Below are 18,876 nucleotides of genomic sequence, written 5' to 3'. Positions count from 1 at the left end.
CCCTTAGCAACCTGGGATACAAACCATCTCGACCATTCAACTTATCCACTCGAAGGATAGCCAGCCTTTTCATCACATCCTTCCTATCAATTTTCACCCCATTCACTCTCTCTACAATCTCCGCTTCTACTGATACCACATCCTCTACCTTAGTACACACTGATACAAAAGACTCGTTAAATAAGTCTTGCCCTGCACCTCTAAGCAAATATTATCTTCTTGGTCCTGAACTGGACCCACCCCAGCTCTTCTACCCACTTATTATTTACAACTGGTAGAAGATTTTGGGGTTCCCTTTTATGTTAACTGCCAGTTTATTCTCATCTTCTCTCTTTGCCAGTCATATTTTCCTCCTCACTTCTCCACTAGTTCGCTTGCAGAACTCACCTGACACGCATCATGCACCTTGTCTTTTTGTTTCATCATATTTCCTATCTCCCTTGCCATCCAAGGAGCTGTGGTTTTGGTTCTCCCATCTGTTACCCTCGTTGGAATGTACCTAGCCTGTACCTGAAGCGTCTCAGCCTTAAAGATCACCCATTCTTCCTTCACAGCTTTTCCTGTCAGTCTTTGGTTCCGTTCTATCCTGCCTTGATCTCTTCTCAGCCCATTGAATTTAGCCCTTTTCCACTTTAGGAGTCCTGTATTAGATTGTTCCTTGCTCTTCTCCATTGTTAATCTAAACCTTATGATGCAATGATCACTCTTACCCAAGTGCTCCCCCACAGACACTTGGTCTACATCATTCCCCAGCGCCAGATCCAGAGATGCATCCTTTCTACTTGGACTGAGAACATACTGGTCAAGGAAGTTCTCCCGAACATACTTCAGAAATTCTTCCCCTTCTTAATCCTGTATTCTAACACTATCCCAATCAATATTTGGGAAATTAAAGTCCTCCAACATTATCACTCTATAGAGTTCTTGCACATCTCTGTGATTTCCCTGTAGATTTGCTGCTTTCTCTCTCTCTCTCACTGTTTTGAGGTCTGTAGAATTCCCCCAGTAGTGTGATCAGAGCCTTTTTGCTTCTCAGCTCCAAGCAAATGGATTCGATCTTTGCCCCTTCCAGGACACCCTCCCTTTCCAATACTCCAATGTCTTGCCTAATCCACAGTTGCCACCCCACCTCCCTTTATCCTATCGTTTCTGAACACTTTGCATCCTTGAATATCAATCGCCCAGCCCTCACTCATTTTGAAGCCACATTTCAATTATTGCCACCCCACCACGTCGTATTGACGAGTGGCTGTTTTGTGCTTGTAGCTCCCCGCGCATTGTAAACCTATCTTTGCATTCCCCAGTACTTTCTGCTGCTCTGAAGCCTTCTTCCTGCAATTTCATTGCAACGAGTCAACAGGCAGCCGCTGCTGAGTTTTAACTCAGTATTGGATCGAGAGGGCGTTGGGGTTTGGAAGAGTTATTGCCCTGCCCCGTTTAAACGGAGTCATCCTTCCTGGTCTGTGCGAAAGCGAAACTTGCAGAAGTAGTGAAACGAAACAGGAGCAGGACACAGGAGCTGCTGCTGAAATGGCCACGGAACAGGAGCTGGAAAACCTGAAGGATGAGTCGATGTGCTCGATCTGCCTGGATTTCTACCGGGAGCCGGTCACGGTGGAGTGCGAGCACATCTTCTGCCGCGCCTGCATCCTCCAGCACTGGGAGGCCGAGGGGCTGCGGGGCGCCTCCTGCCCGCAGTGCCAGCGGCAGCTCGGCCAGCCGACGTTCAGGGCCAGCCGCCTGGCCGCCAGCCTGGTGGCCAGTGTGCGGGGGCTGCTGGAGGGCCGCGGGCAGCGGGGAGGGGGCGGCTCGCAGTGCCCCGAGCACGACGAGAGGCTCAAGCTGTACTGCGAGGACGACCAGAGAGCCATCTGCCTGGTGTGCGCCATGTCCAGGGTTCATAAAGACCACACCGTCAGACCCATAAAGGAAGCAGCTGAGCTCTACAAGGTAATGGAGGGAGGGGAGGGGAGGGGGCTGTGAGGAGGTGGGGGGGGGTGGATGGTTTGGGGGTGGGGGTGAGGGGGGGATGGTGAGGGGAGGAGCTGTGGAGGTGGGAGGAGCTGTGGAGGAGGGCGGGGTGTGGTGTTGAGGGGAGCTGTGGGTAGTGGGGTGGTGGGTGTGAAGGTGCTGGGGGGTGTGGTGGTGGGGAGCTGTGGGTGGTGTGGTGGGGGGAGCTGTGGGGGGGGCGTGGTGGTGCTGGGGGGGTGTGGTGGTGGGGAGCTGTGGGGGGGGTGTGGTGGTGCTGGGGGTGTGGTGGTGGGGAGCTGTGGGCGGTGAGGTGGTGGGGAGCTGTGGGCGGTGTGGTGGTGGGGAGCTGTGGGGGGTGTGGTGGTGGGTGTGGTGGTGGGGAGCTGTGGGGGGTGTGGTGGTGGTGGTGCTGGGGGGTGTGGTGGTGGGGAGCTGTGGGGGGTGTGGTGGTGGGGAGCTGTGGGTGGTGTGGTGGTGGGTTGCTGTGCGGGGTGTCGTGGTGGGGAGCTGTGGGTGGTGTGGTGGTGGGGTGCTGTGGGGGGGTGTGGTGGTGCTGGGTGGTGTGGTGGTGGGTAGCTGTGGGTGTGTGGTGGTGGGGAGCTGTGGGTGGTGTGGTGGTGGGTTGCTGTGGGGGGTGTCGTGGTGGGGAGCTGTGGGTGGTGTGGTGGTGGGGTGCTGTGGGGGGGTGTGGTGGTGCTGGGTGGTGTGGTGGTGTGTAGCTGTGGGGGGTGTGGTGGTGGGGAGCTGTGGTGGGGGGTGTGGTGGTGCTGGGTGGTAAGGTGGTGGGGAGCTGTGGGCGGTGGGGAGTTGTGGGCGTTGTGGTGGTGGGGAGCTGTGGTGGTGGGTGGGGTGTGTGGGGGGGTGTAGTGGTGGTGGGGGGGAGCTGGAGGGGGGGAGGTTGGATGGGTTTTTTTATTCTTTCATGGGAGGTGGATGTTGCTGGGAAGACCAGCATTCATTGCCCATCCCTGCCTTAATTCTGGGCGGTAAAATTACACCTTACATCATTGCCCTCTGGCCTTGACACTTCCCTCAGTGAAAACAGTTTCTCCCTCTCTGCTCTGTTTAAACCCCCTGTGATTTTGAACACCTCTATCCAATGTCCTCTCAACCTCCTGTTTGAAGGAGAACAGCCCCAGTCCATCCACATAACTGGCTCCAGGAATGAGGAACCTGATTCTCGTGAATATTTTTTCATGTGCCCTGTCCAGTGCTTTCACATCCTTAATTGGGTGAAACCAGATCTGTCCCTGTTCAACACTCACCACTTTGTTTCAGGAAAAGCTACAGGGAGTGATGGATTCTCTACTGAAACAACTTGAAGAAATACAGGTTGCAATGGGTGAAGACACGGAGAATCTAAAGAGGCTGAAGGTGAGGCATTTGAAAGTTGAGCACAGATATGCTCTCACCAAAACCAGGAGCCAGTTCTAAAAAGTAACATGTAGTTTAGTTATGAATCAGCTGAAACTCGATGCGCACATTAATTTGCGCTCACACCTAGCCTCACCCAACCCTACCTTCATTTGAGCTCTCTTAGGTCTCAATAGGTCTTGTAGAGCAACAGGTAGCGTCCCTTCCTCTAAACCAGGAACTCCAGGTTCGAGTCCCACCCCAGGACTTGGCAGCCAAGGAAGGCACGTTCATGGCATGGCCAAGCAGGTGGACTATCAACTTGTAAATTCTTCCAACACATGCCATTGGTGGTAACAGTGGGAGAGATTCCTGTTCAGCCCATGTGATGGAAAGGAACTGGAACCTCTACTGTCACTATTTGTAACTCCAGGCCACAATGTGCATGTTGCCGCAGCAACTTGGACACCTTGGCGCAGCCAGTTGGCTGGATCAGGTTGGTGCCAACAGCGCAGGGTTTGATCCCTGTCTCAGCTGGGATTCAGGACCTGCCTCCTTGCCCTACCTGTGGTGGGGGCTGGAGCTGCCTTGGGGCAGAGAGCTCAAGAGGAAGAAGGCCTCAACTATCAGCAAGGCTAATCTTCGATCAGTTCTGCCTTTCTTTTCCAACCAAGACCCTCCTTGACACCTAACCCTTTGACCAAGCCTGTCTTAATGTCTACTGATGTGGCTTGGTGTCAGATTTTGATAACGTTCCTGTTTTAGAATTGGCCAGTTCAAGGCACCGCTGCGCACAGGTGCCCGCTGGAATCGCGATCAGGTGCCCTTTAACGCTGAGACCTCGCCCCGCCACCTCTCTCCCAGCTCAGACCCCTCCCTCGCAGACACCCACAAATACACACCCGGGGGACTCTTGAAGGATGATTTCCTCCCTCACTTCTCCCCCCTCCCCCTCCCTCCCCTCCCCTCACCCCACTTCTCCCCCTCCCCCTCCTCCGCCCCCCCTCTCCCTCACCCCCTCCCACCCCCCACTTCCCCCACTTCCCCCCCTCCCTCCCTCCCCCCACTTCCCCCCCCTCCCTCCCTCCCCCACTTCCCCCCCTCCCTCCCCCCACTTCCCCCTCCCTCCTCCCACTTCCCCCCTCCCTCCCCCCAATTCCCCCTCCCTTCCCCCCACTCCCCCTCCCCCCACTCCACCTCTCTCTCCCTCCCTCCTCCCTCCCCCTCCCTCCACTCCCCCCTCCCACCCCCACTCCCTCCCCCCTCCCCTTCCCCCCTCCCCCTCCCCTTCCCCCTTCCCTTCCCCCCTCCCCCTCCCCTCCCCTTTCCCCCTCCCCCCTCCCCTTCCCCCTCCCCCTCCCCCTCACCTGGCACGGGACACACCAGGCAAGCAGCCGCCTTGGGTTCTGCTCTGCAGCTGGAAGGTAGCGATCCCGGCCTGTTCCTGCCTGACGGTGACAATCGCGGACCCTCGCGCTCCAGTGCGCGCGGACCCTCGCGCTCCAGTGCCGGGACCCATCGGCCTCGCCTGTTCCCTGCTGAAGCGCCGGGCTTCCTCCCCTCTCCCTCCTCTCCGGCCCACACCACACTCGCCTCGGCACTAGCGGGCAGGGCAGCGATGCCCATGCGCCCTGTCCGCCCGGTGCTTGGGCCGCGATGTCACACGCCCGCCTGCCCGCGGAATGCCGTCCGGTGAAACGCCCCTGTGGCTGCTGGGGGCAGGAGTCGATCGGTTTAATGGGGAAATCCTCTCGTTTAAAACCTGGACTGTTTTCGATAGCCGCTGGGAGGTTGAGGGGTGGGGGGTGACCCCGGAGTCTCCGGGAGGGTTGGCAAACCCAACAACAACTGAAACCTCCGTGCCCCGAAGCCGCTGAAACAACTTGTAACACCTCCCTCCCCCTCCACCTCCTCCTCCTCCTCCAATTTTTCACTCTGGGATCGCGCGCATTCTGAGGCGTTACAGTGGGGTCAGACCAGGAAAGAGTTCGGGAAGCACAGCCTAATGTGGCTCGTCATTGTATTTTGTTCCTGTGAAGCACCTTGGTGGGGGTGCATTTATGACATTGAAGGCGCTACTTAAATGCAAGCTCTGGTCATTAACAGAAACGAGCCAGCGATCTGCGGGCAAGAATTGAGGTTCAGTTTGATGAAATGCAGCAGTGCCTGAGCAACGAGAAACTCGCTCTGATGACAAAGCTGGAAGAGAAGGAAAAAGCCATAACGCAGAAGGTAGAAGAAAACATGAGGGAATTGTCAGACAAAAAGCTCATCATCTAACCAGGAGATAATTGATATACAGCAGACATTGTCCGTGCAAGATGTGGATTTATTGCTGCAGGTACAAGCATTCGTGCATGATAATGAGAATCTCTTTGGTAAACGGGGTGGGGGTGCGGGGTGTGGAATTTTACTATGATGTCGTCTCCGGTCCCTGTCTGGACATATAAGATCCTGAGGGGGTCTCGACAGGGTGGATGTGGAGAGGATGTTTCCTCTTGTGGAAGAATCTAGATCGAGGGGTGACTGTTTATAAATAAGGGGTCGCCCATTTTAAACAGAGGTGAGGAGAAATTCTTTCACTGAGGGTCATGAGTGTTTGGAACTCTCCTCCTGAAAAGCCAGTGGAAGCAGAGTCTTTGAATATTTTTAAAGCAGAGGTGGAAAGATTCTTGGTAAGCGAGGAGGGGTGATTGGGGGGGCTGTGTGTAGGTGGGATGCAGATTTCAGGCTACTATCAGATAAGCCATGATCTTATTAAATGGCAGAGCAGGCTCGAGGGGCTGAATGGCCTACTCCCGCTCCTTGTTCGTATTTTCATAAGTAAGACTGGACAGTTAAGGAGAGAAGGAATGAATAGCGAACGCTGCCAGAGAATAACCTTAAACTAACACGAAAGAAACTCAAAACAATTGTTCATAGAATAGCTTAGAATCATAGAACGGTTACTGGACAGAGGGAGGCCATTCACTCCATCACGTCCGTGCCAGCTTTCTGCAGTTGGGGCAATTTTTAATCTAACCTATGGGGGAACTGACAGGATCAGGATCTGGTTTTATACTCAGCCCCTCGTTTTCCTCTTCATTGAAGTCAACGTTGGACAGGTTGTCAAACCAGTGTTCCAATCCATCCCGTAGGATTCCTGTCCAGAGAGTTACCTTCAACTTACCTCTTCCCCCCACTGCACCCCACCCCAACCTCCCCCCTCACCTATTGTGGCTGTTTGAGTGTGAAAGGTGAGCCAATTTTTAAATTGTAGAATTGGTAGCAGTTGCTGAGCCATCTGCTTCCTGCAGGTGGTAATGAGCGTCGCTGTGTATCAGGTGGGTGCTGATGTAAGTGCTGAACCTCAGGTGAAAGGGGATGGAGTGGAACTGGGTTCAGTCCGAGAGGACGCAGCTGACCAGATCCCAATGTTCACTTCTGCTTAGTTAATTCTTGGGGTTTTTGTTTAAAGAAATAAAATGAGAAATAATCCTCATCAAAAGTGCATTTTTTAGTTCAAAGAAGTTTAAATTTAAGCTTAACTCTCTTGACTTTCTTCCTTGCATTTCAGAATCCTGCCCCCATTGTTGAAAGGTATGTAACGAACCCTTATATCAATGCATGTGAATCACGTTGACCCTTCTATTGAGGGGATCATTATAATATCGTTAGTATGTCGCCCTTTGAGAGGACTAAACCCCACCTACCTTTTCCTCATTGTATTACCTAATCCCTAGCCTCCATTGGAAGATGGGAACAGGAGGAGGAGGCCATGCAGCTCCTTAAGCCTGTCCCGCCATTCAGTTAGATCTCTAGCTCAACTTTATTTACCTCCCACATTACAGCGGGTCTGGAGCCACACGTAGGCCAGACCAATAAGGACAGCAGATTTCCTCCCCTAAAGGGAGTTAGTGAACCAGATGGGTACCATGACTGAGACTAGCTTTATATCCCAGATTTATTAATTGAATTTAAATTCCACCAGCTGCCGTGGTGGGATTTGGACCCGTGTCCCTGAGCATCAGCCTGGGCCTCTGGATTACTAGTCCATGGCATTACCACTACACCCCCACCTCCCTCTGGGATGTTGCAGTATTTACTTAAGGAGCTGTTGGCTGCACCACAGTATGTTCACCCTGCACACTATTTCCAACCAAGTCCGATACCAACTTCCTTAATGTATCACCCATGAAAAAGGGTTTGCTCCTAAAGCACAGTGTAGCTGGAGTTAAACTAGAGTACCATGCTGACTGAGTGTAACGTGAACTCAAATGATTTTTATTGCAAAGTTTAAATATCCAACAATGTTTGAACAGATCAGGCCGCGGCGAATCTGGAAATACGAGTAGTGTTTCTGTCGATCTGACCCTGGAAGAGTTCTGTGGCCCTCTACAGTACATAGCTTGGAATCAGATGTTCAAGGTTCTCAAACCAGGTAATAGCACCTTATTCGGAAGGAAGGACTTGCCCCTACGTAGGGCCTGTCACAAGCCTACAGATATCCCAAAGCACGGGACGGCCAGCTCAGTACTTCCCTGAGGGGCAGTCCCTGCTGTAATGTAGCAAGTGCCGCAGCCAATGGCTGCACATCAAGCGGTGGTGGACAGGACACTCGTTTTGCACTTGGGGTAAATCCACCGTACTGTTGGGGGGGGTGAGGTAAATCTACCGTGCTGTTGGAAGGGGGTAATCCCACCGTGTCGGTGTTGGTGGGGGAGGGGTGGTAATCCCACCGTGCTGTTGAAGTTGAAGTTCCAAGATGCTGTCCCGCTGACAATGGAGGAATACTGATAATTGTCCAAGTCAGTAATGGTGTCCCATGCTGCCCTCGTCTTTCTTTGTAGAAGGAATCATGAATTCGGGATGTGCTGTCAAAGGCTTTAACTCACAAGCTTCATCTTTGAGTCCAATTGTGTTTCAGCTCCAGCTGCTTTGACACTCGATGCAGAAACGGTAAGCAGAAGCCTCCAGCTGCTCAATATGATGATGTATCACCGTGGGCCAGCTCGTTATCACAACCTGAGGCAAACTGTCAACTGGCCAAGCATCCTGGAGCCTGAGGGATTCACATCAGGAAGACGCTATTGGGAGGTGGCATTGGTAAATAACAAAAGCTGGCGCTTGGGTGTGGCTTATCAGTTTGTGTCTGGGAGGGACAACTCTAAACAGGAACCTGCTACTGGGTTTTGGGCTATTATGTGTCAACTGTTCAATGAACACTATGAAGAAGTATTAGTCTATGAAGCTATGACCTCGCCTCCTACACCTCTGCCTCTGAAAGCGGGAGTAAAGAAAGTTGGTGTTTACCTGGATTACGAGGGAGGACAAGTGTCATTTTACAACGCTGATGACATGTCTCACCTGTACACGTTCACTGACACATTCATTGAGAAACTCCACCCTTACTTGAGCACGGAGAGGTACAATTTAGCTCTCACCAAGACCCCAAAGACACGGAAAGTTTCTTATTTTAAACAGTTGCCCGAATCTTCCGAAGCCCAGTACAGTGGAATCTGGTTTTAAATCGGTGTTGTACATCAGGACCATGCAGACATCCCGACACACTCGCGCGCGCTGTGATTTCCCGGGAGGTTTAAACTTTCAGTTGGTTTATTTGCGCTGCCACAGGCAATACCCAAATGTTTCTGACCCTGAGCTCAGGGTTGGCGGATTTACCTGGATACTCACCCTGGAAATGTTCCACAGTTTAATCCCTGGTGTAATTCAAAGATTAATCAGTGTAAATGAACTGAGAACCACAATTGATCCAACTCGAACCTCTACTCCCCTGTCCTGATGAGCCACCCGACCCAACTATCCCACTGACCCAAATCAGCCTGACTGCCTCCCCGACTCGACCTGATCTGACTACCCACCCACCCACTCATTGAAAGACTTGTGACCTTTAAAATCTTACCTGAATATGGCAGCTAATGCCGTAAAACGTCCTCTCCTTGTCCGTCGTCTCCTGCGCTCGCCGGTCTTGCCCTGGAGGGTCTGCGCTGGTCAATTTCTGCTGCAGCTGGAATCCAAAGTCCTGGCTGAAAATGCGCATTATAGGGACAGGGTCCACTGGTCACACCAAAAGTCCGGGCAGCCCCGCCTCAGCCGCGCTGGGGAAGGAAAATTCCGGCCATAATCATAGCCCCGAAAACTTCATGGGCGTGAGCAATATGCCCAGCATTGCTGCTTCTGAAGACCTGGGCCCCTTATGTTCAGATCGTGGCAAATGCTTTCAGGGTCGGAATATTAATAAAAGGAAGACTTGGCTTCATCTGACTCAGGACATCGCAAAGCGTTTTACAGTTGGTGAAGGACTTTTTGAAATGCAGCCACTGTTGTAATGTAGGAAACGCGACAATTGATGTTGTGCAAAGCAACCTGGCAGCAAACAACGACGTGATCGTGACAAGGTAACCTGGGGCCGAATTTTTAGGTCGGCGCGCGGGCATGCGCCCGACCCACCCGAGCATGAAACAATGCGCGGGCGAGCACCCCGACGTCATCCTGCGCTCGTGAGATATTTTGGTCAGCGGGCACGTGCAAAAGTCGGAAGCGCGCCAGCCGACAGCTAAGAGGGCAATTAAGCCCATTAAAGTTCCAATTGTCCCTGATTTTTCCTGGTCCGTCCACCCTTACGGGCAAATCGAGGTGTCAGCTGTGGCTCAGTTCATAGCACCCTCGCCTTTGAATCAGAAGGTTGTGGGTTCATGTCCCACTCCCGGAAACCAAAAACTGTGAATGTACTCGAAAGAGTTACATGCGATCTGTTGATAACTCGAAAGAGTTACATCTTCTTACGGGCAAATCCGCCAGGCAGTCTTTGCATTTTTGATGAAACCTCATCCAAGGGTGGGATGAGGTTTCCGTTACTAATTTTTTTTTTAAATGGTCTGAATTTTCACCATTGAGACGTTCAGGTGACTGATTCTGACGCGTGGACGTGTTTTTCTGGATTTTAATATCTTTATTGGTTGCTTTTAAATTCCTCAGCTCCCTGAGGCAGCTCTCTGCCCTCGGGGAGCTTTCGTTCCGCGCCCACCAGCGCTTGCATCTGCGCCCGCCCTCACCCCGGCAGCGCCGTACATTTCAGCGCGCGTTTCACGCTGGCTGGGCATTAATTGGCCATTCGCTGGCCACTCCCGCGCCGATCGAGCCCACCCACCTAACTAAAAATCTTGCCCCTCTTCTATTTTTTTTAACATGACGTTGGTTGGGAGCTAAATATTGGCTAGGGCACCATGAAGAACTCTTCTAATAGGTATAAGAACATGTAGTCAGACCCCATCGGAGTTTGCAATGGGGACTCACTGACACTGCTCGCTATCTTTTATAAAGCAGGGCTCCTGTGGCATTCCCCGAGGATTCACATGGTGGAAATGGGGAGAGAGGGAGAGAGGATGGGGAGGGAGAATGTGGGGGGTGGGTAGAGAAAATGAGGAGAGAATGATTGCATTAGGGAACTCTCAAAATAATATTCCTCCGCATGTTTTAGTTAATGTAAACACCAAGTATAATAAGATCTTATCAGGGCAGAGGGTGGCATCAAGAGTGGGGTCTTCCATTTGAAATATTTCCCAATCGTATGTTACTGTCATGTGTGTTTTTTCTCAAATGTATTAACTAATTTGCAAATTGGTTCATGGGAAATCTTCAAGGGTTGTAATTGAACTGCTTTCTTTGATTATTCTTGAATAAACAACGTTTATGGGAAAATGTTGTCATGGTGGGACTTTTTAATTCATTCAGGTAAAGCATTTATTGTCCATCCCCAAAGGTCCTTGTGAACCTTGTGTGTTCCCAATTATTCCCGGTTATTATGCGCTGAATCTCCCACTTAACATATTTATAAGTTATTCCTTCATTTCTGATCGGACAGGTTCTAATACCCTGGCAACAGCAACAATGTGTATTTATATAGTGCCTTTAACTGAATCAAACATCCCAAGATCCTTCACAGGAGCAATTATAAAACAAAATCTGACAGTGAGCCACATAAGGGCAGGTGATCCAAAGCTTAGTCAAAGAGGTACGTTTTAAGGAACATCTTAAAGGTAGAGAGGTGTAGGGAGGGAATTCCAAAGCTTAGGGCCTAGGCAGCTGAAGACATGGCCGCCAATGATGGAGCAATTACTATCGGGGATGTTCAAAAGGCAAGAATTAAATGAGCACAGATTTTGCGGTGGGTGGTGAGGCTGGAGGAGATTACAGAGATAGGGAGGGGGGAGATCATGGAAGGATTTTAAACAAGTTTCTTCTGAATTTCCTATTTGATTTCCTGGTAACTATCCTATGTTGATGGCTTTGAATTTAGCTTTCAGATTAACCTTTGTAACTGGAGGGTTAGAATATAATTTAAAAAAATTCTTTCATGGGATGTGGGCTGGGCCAGCATTTATTGCCCATCTCCAACTGCCCTTGAGAAGGTGGTGGTGAGCTGCCTTCTTGAACCTCTACAGTCCCTTTGACGTAGGCACACACAGTGCTGTAATGGAGGGAGTTTCTGGATTTTGACCCAGAGACAGTGAAGGAACGACGATATATTCCGAAGTCAGGATGGTGAGTGGCTTGGAGGAGAACTTGTAGGCGGTGGTGTTCCCATGCATCTGCTGCCCTTGTCTTTCTAGATGGTAGAGGTCGTGGGTTTGGAAGGTGCTGTCGCAGGAGCCTTGGTGAGCTTCTGCAGTGCATCTACATACTGCTGCCATTGTGCATCATTGTAGAGGGAGTGAATGTTTGTGTTTGGGTGCCAATCAAGCGAGCTGTTTTATCCTGGATGGTGTTGAGCTTCTTGAGTGTTGTTGGGGCTGCACTAATCCAGACAAGCAGAGCATATTCCATCACATTCCTGATGTTGGGAAGTCAGGAAGTGAGTTACTCACCGCAGGATTCCTGACCTGCTTTTGTAGCCACAGTATTTATATGGCTAGTCCAGTTCAGTTTCTGATCAATGATAACCCCCAGGATGTTGATAGTGGGGGTTCAGTGATTGTAATGCCATTGAACGTCAAGGGGTGATGGTGAATTCTCTCTCGTTGGGCGATGGTCATTGCCTGGCACTTGTATGGTGCAAATATTACTTGCCAATTATCAGCCCAAGTCTGAATATTGTCCAGGTCTTGAGGTCTTGCTGGATTTGGACATGGACTACTTCAGTATCTGAGGAGCCATGAACGGTAAATTCAGTTACTCCTTAACCTTCTGTATTTCAGGGAATACCAGTCTAGGTTTTGTAATATCACCCTAGTTTTTGTCATTGCCAGTGCTGTCAAGCGATAACCTGCTCACTGATGCTCAGTTCCGGTTCCGCCAGGATCACTCAGATGCCGACCTCATGATAGACTTGATTCAAACATGGACAAAAGAACAGAACTCAAGAAGTGAGGTGAGAGCAACTGCCCTTGACATCAAGGCCACATCTGATGCCCTAGCAAAACTGCAGTCAATGGGAATCAGGGGGAAAACTCTCCACTGGTTGGAGTCATAACTAGCACAAAGGAAGATGGTTGTGATTATTGGAGGTCAGTCATCTCAGCTTCATGACATCACTGCAGGAGTTCCTCAGGGTAGTGTCCTAGGTCCAACCATCTTCAACTGCTTCATCAATGACCTTCCTTCCATCATAAGGTCAGAAGTGGGGATGTTTGCTGATGATTGCACAATGTTCAGCACCATTAGTGACTCCTCAGACACTGAAGCAGTCCGTGTCCAAATGCAGCAAGACCTGGACAATATCCAGGCTTGGGCTGACAAGTGGCAAGTAACATTCGCGCCACACAAGTGTGAGCCAAAGACCATCTCCAACAAGACAGGGTCCAACCATTGACCCTTGACATTCAATGGCATTACCATCACTGAATCCCCCACTATCAACATCCTGGGGGTTACTATTGACCAAAAACTGAACTGGGCTAGCCATATATATACTGTGGCTACAAGAGCAGGTGAGAAACTGGGAGTCATGCGATGAGTAACTCGCCTCCTGACTCCCCAAAGCTTGTCCATCATTTACAATGCACAAGTCAGGAGTGTGATGGAATACTCCCCACTTGCCTGAATGAGTGCAGCTCCTATAACACTGAAGAAGCTGGACACTGTCCAGGACAAAGCAGCCTGCTTGATTGGCACCACATCCACAAACATTCACTCCCTCCACCACCGATGCACAGTAGCAGCAGTGTGCACCATCTACAAGATGCAGTGTAGCAATTCACCAAGACTCCTTAGACAGCAACTTCCAAACACACGACCGCTACAACCTAGAAGGACAAGGACAGCAGATAGATGGGAACACCACCACCTGGAAGTTCCCCTGTAAATCACTCGCCATCCTGACTTGGAGATATATCGCCGTTCCTTCACTGTTGCTGGGTCAAAATCCTGGAACTCCCTAACAGCACTGTGGGTGTACCTCCACCACAGGGACTGGAGCGATTCAAGAAGGCAGCTCACCATCCCCTTCTCAAGGGCAACTAGGGATGGGCAATAAATGCTGGCCCATCCAGCGAAGGCCACATCCCATGAATGAATTTTTAAAAAGCCCAGCAGGAGCCAGTGGTACTGTACCCCGGCATGAATTTGCCATACTATAGTCTGTAGTATAAAGGGTTAAAAAATGGTTTTGGATAACCTACAATGTAGATGATGATGTACCAATGACATGTGTTCGTCATGAGAGAGAGAGAGAGCTTGGAATCATGCCTACGAGCTTCGTGCCTACTCTGTAACCTGTTTAGATGTAATACCAAGAAACAAGTGTCAAACAAGTACCAGAGTTTGTCTACGGCCTGTCTAAAAATCACAGCCTTCACCCAGAGTCCAAGACAGAAGGACCTAATCTCAGAACACATCCCAGCAGGAGTCATGACTTGCTGGAAAGGTGGGAGGGAAACGAAAATTTAAATCAAGAAATTGAAACTGACTGTGACGTGTGAGTGTGAGATACGTATTCTAAAGACAACACAATTCATCGACACTGTCGTCTGCATTGTTGTGTTTTTCAAGCTTGTGTAACAGATTTACACGCAATTGCATGCCATAAATTTTAAGTACAGAGGCATAGGAAATATCAAAGGTGCAGTTCCCTTACAGGAAACAACAGCGACTGCACTGAGCAGTCAGAAACTCTCCCACCTAACACAGGACATTGTATTATTTCGAAGGGATGGAGGGGTATTTTCCTGATCGCATTTCCGATTCCCGTTGCCGAGCTAAATTGTTGTAATCTGCTCGAATTTCAGTTTGTAATTTTGCCATTGCACGGAAACTCTAACTTTATTGTTTCGTTTTACAGCGAGTGCCATCAGCCAGTCAGGGTGGTGGGGAATTACAGACGATATTGAGGGTAAATTCCACCAATCGTGTTTTTAACAGGTCAGTGCAGTTACGGAGGGGGTTCCAGGATTTTGACGCACCAGGACTGAAGAAAGGGCGATACGGTTCCAAATCAGGATGGTGTGTGACTTGGAGGGGAACTGCAGTATAAAGATTTGGCACATGGTGGGTTAATGTGGGACATGACCCAGACACAGGTTTTGGTTTTGGACAGGCAAGGGTTAAGACCTAGTCTACATCCTGCAATGTACATATGTAAATGGTTATAAGTGTTAAGAAAGATTTGCAGTTAATCTTCAGAAGACTATGAAGGCTTCTTTAAGAGACACTGTTTTGTAACCAACAGCCTCCTAACGGGAACTTTCAGGTGGTGGTCTGCTGTCCTCATTCTTCCAGGTGGTCGAGGCTCTGGAGTTGGGAGGTGCTGTTGAAGAATGATCAGATACATAGAGATAAACAAGAAGTACATCTGAATCCCTAATTACCTGCCAGATATTTAACAATTCATATGGCATATGCATCTTGCTCAATCCCTCGCCATCAACTCACTGTGCTGCACAATAGCTTTAAGACCAGAGCGCTCTGGGTTCAAGAGGCAGGCTGCCCCCAGTGCAAGGAAAAGCACTTTGGAGGTAATGCTTGTACATTTACTGAATACAAATTCTTATCTCCTAGCTCCACCTGCTGTACTTTAAAACCTGCACTTCCCTGCAAACTGTGCTCAGTGGAAAGCAGAGAAAACCACCAAGGAAAAGCCAAGAGATTGATCGTTTCCTCATATTTAGCGCCGGGAGAGCACGCATGCTCTCCATGTCTGACAGTGTGCAAGCGATGCTTTATCTAATATAGTGAATACTGGGCAAGGCAGTGAATTGAATTTCCAGAAGTGGAGAGACAAATAGATTTTTATTATTGGATTTTCGAACTACAACATAAATTCCTGCAAATATAACCTAGAAATCGGCGTTATCAATATTGCTGCAGCAAAGTTTAGGTTTACGTTATATAATACTCCATAGGCTACTCTGATGTAGGAATTAGCTCATTTCTGTCTCAGTTAAACATTGCTTTGTAAATGTTGCCAATTCTAATTGCTAGTCTAAAAACTCTAAAACAATGAAAGGTCTTCACTCCTTTAGGATATATCCCACATTATCTGTTAAATTATGTTCCTTGGACATAAATGTTGGATATTATAAAATGGTTATGGCACAGAAGGAAGACATTCAATCCTTTCCATGTCCACACTGGCTCTCTGCAAGACCAACCTAGCTAGTCCCACTCCCCTACCTTTTCCCTGTTGGCCTGCAAATTTTTGCTCTCTCAGCTTAATTATCCAATTCCCTTTTTGAAAGCCCTGGTTGACCCCACCTCTGCCACATTCTCAGGCAATGCCTTCCAGCTCCTAAACACACACTGCGGAAATATGTTCTCCCTCATGCTACCTTTGGTTCTTTTGCCATTCAGCTTAAATCAACTTTCCACCAGTGGGTACACTTTCTCCCCATCCACTCTCTCCAGAGCCCTCGTGGATTTGAACACCTCTAGCAAACCTCCTCTCAACCTTCTCTTCTCTGAGGAAAGCGGCCCCAGCTTCTCCACTCCACCCAGCTAACCGAAGTCCCTTATCCCCAGAACCATTCTCGCAAATCTTTTCTGCACCCTCTCTAAAGCTTTCACACACTTCCTAAAGTGTGGTACCCAGTATTAGACACAATACTCCAGTTGAGGTCGAACCAGCACTTTATGATGACTTAAACTTTATGATATCATAACCCCCTTGCTTTTGTACTTGATACCCCTGTTTATGAAGTCCAGAATCCCATATGCTTTAATAACCACTTTCTGAACCTGCACTGCCACCTCCGATTTGTGCACATACATGTATAAGATAGTATTTACAGACATCCTGTGTCCTTCCCTTGCTAATAGTAACAAACTGTTCATTTTTACAGAGTGTTTATCTGCGGTTAGTTTGGAAGCAATGCAGGCATATTCGACACAAACACCTGCAAGTAAATATTTTTAAAGTTTTCTGCTTTTTCTGTCTCATAGTAGTAGATTGGCCTCAGTTAAGTCCTTCCCTCACTCACAGTAACAATCCTTTCAAACTTACAGACTGTGTAGCTGCAGTCAGTTTGGAAGCATGGAAGGGGTGTTGGACATCAACTCTCTCAAGCGAATATTTTTACGCTTTCTGCTTTGTCCATCTCACAGTTTTAGGTTGGCCTCAGTTGAGGAGCACGCAGGACAATCGGAAGGGCGAGATCAGGCACTCTCTTGACTCAACATAACCAATTTACTTATTCCACAGAGAAGGGACACAAAGGTTTCACCACAAAGGACCTGATACTAAATGGAACCAAGGTTAAAGGGGTGAAAGTTTGTTCTACTGCCTGGCCGTGATCCTGTCAGCTGGAATCAGTCTCACTCCCACATAAAAACACTCGAGTTGGCACCAACCTGGCAATCATTTAGTGAAGGAGAATGTGAGTGGAACCCATTGAACTTGGCAATATTAGGTCTATTGTGTGAGAATGATAATGTGGATTCTTGAATGAACTGGAAGTGTAGCAGAGCTGAATGTGGGTGATAGGAAGGGACACTGTCTGAATTATTGTAAGGAGAGGTTGTAATAGAAGAGTGAAAACCCATAGATGATGGGAGGAAATAGCAGAAGGAATGTACCCTTTAGGTGCTGGACACTGTTGTGGTTACTTCCAGAGGATGAAGTGGGCTTGTATGTGAAAGTGTTCCTAAAGATTTGATGGAGAAAGCAGGGAAGTGTAATAGCAGACTGTAATAAGCATATAACTGGAATAGGAGACTCAAGGTTGCACTTTATAGATGGTCAGTTCAGTTACAATAGTTAATAACATGATAAATTGCCTGTTATATGTATTTCTATACTGCCATTTGCAGCATTCAGTGGAAGTGATGGCACAGTGGTAATGTCACTGGGTTAGTAATCCAGAGGCCCAAGCTAATGCTCTGGGGACATGGGTCCAAATCCCACCAAGGCAGCTGATGGAATTTAAAACAAAAACAGAATTACCTGGAAAAACTCAGCAGGTCTGGCAGCATTGGCGGAGAAGAAAAGAATTGACGTTTCAAGTCCTCATGACCCTTCAACAGAACTGGGTAATATTAGGAGAGGGGTGAAATATAAGCTGGTTTAAGGTGGGGGGGTGGCGGGAGAGAAGTTGGGGGGGGACGGTGGTTGGTTGTAGGGACAAGCAAGCAGTGAAACGAGCAGATAATCAAAAGATGTCACAGACAAAAGGAACAAAGAGGTGTTGAAGGTGGTGATAATATCTAAGAGAATGTGCTAATTAAGAATGGATGGCAGGACACTCAAGGTACAGCTCTAGTGGGGGGTGGGGTGGAAAGACTGACAAGGCATTACAGGTATAGGTTTAAAAATAATGGAAATAGGTGGGAAAAGACAAATCTATATAAATTATTGGAAAAAACAAAAGGGAGGGGGAAGAAACGGGAAGGGGGTGGGGATGGACAAGGGAGTTCAAGATCTAAAGTTGTTGAATTCAATATTCAGTCCGGAAGGCTGTAAAGTGCCTAGTCGGAAGATGAGGTGCTGTTCCTCCAGTTTGCGTTGGGCTTCATTGGAACAATGCAGCAAGCCAAGGACAGATATGTGTGCAAGAGAGCAGGGTGGAGTGTTAAAATGGCAAGCGACAGGGAGGTTTGGGTCTTTCTTGCGGACAGACCGCAGGTGTTCTGCAAAGCGGTCGCCCAGTTTACGTTTGGTCTCTCCAATGTAGAGGAGACCGCATTGGGAGCAACGAATGCAGTAGACTAAGTTAGGGGAAATGCAAGTGAAATGCTGCTTGACTTGAAAGGAATGTTTGGGCCCTTGGACGGTGAGGAGAGAGGAAGTGAAGGGGCAGGTGTTGCATCTTCTGCGTGGGCATGGGGAGGTGCTATAGGTGGGGGTTGAGTAGTAGGGGGTGATGGAGGAGTGGACCAGGGTGTCCCGGAGGGAACGATCCCTACGGAATGCCATAAGGGGGGGGGAAGGGAAGATGTGTTTGATGAAAAGATGGAATTTAAATTCAATTGATAATATAAAACTAATTCAGCAATGGTGACCATGAAACTATCACTGATTGTTGTAAAAACCCATCTGGTTCAATGATGCCCCTTTAGGGAGGGAAATCTGTCGTCCTTACCTGGTCTGGCGTACATGTGACTCCAGACCTGCAGCAATGTGGT

At 49.0% G+C, this 18,876-nt stretch overlaps 1 protein-coding gene across 1 annotated transcript; it reads left to right on the top strand.

The window, feature by feature from the left end:
- Positions 1 to 437: 437 nt before the first annotated feature.
- LOC144676571 (E3 ubiquitin-protein ligase TRIM39-like) lies at positions 438 to 11,026 on the top strand. Its single transcript, XM_078536968.1, is given in 7 exon segments — positions 438 to 1,950; positions 3,250 to 3,345; positions 5,431 to 5,586; positions 5,588 to 5,665; positions 6,881 to 6,903; positions 7,626 to 7,744; positions 8,231 to 11,026. Coding segments are annotated over 7 exon segments (1,494 nt in total). The 5' UTR covers positions 438 to 1,530; the 3' UTR covers positions 8,833 to 11,026.
- The last annotated feature ends 7,850 nt before the right edge of the window (positions 11,027 to 18,876 follow it).

Source organism: Cetorhinus maximus, unplaced genomic scaffold, assembly GCF_964194155.1.
Source record: "Cetorhinus maximus unplaced genomic scaffold, sCetMax3.hap1.1 HAP1_SCAFFOLD_1707, whole genome shotgun sequence".
NCBI classification, from domain to species: Eukaryota; Metazoa; Chordata; class Chondrichthyes; order Lamniformes; family Cetorhinidae; genus Cetorhinus; species Cetorhinus maximus.
This window is presented reverse-complemented; position numbering and strand designations above follow the sequence as displayed.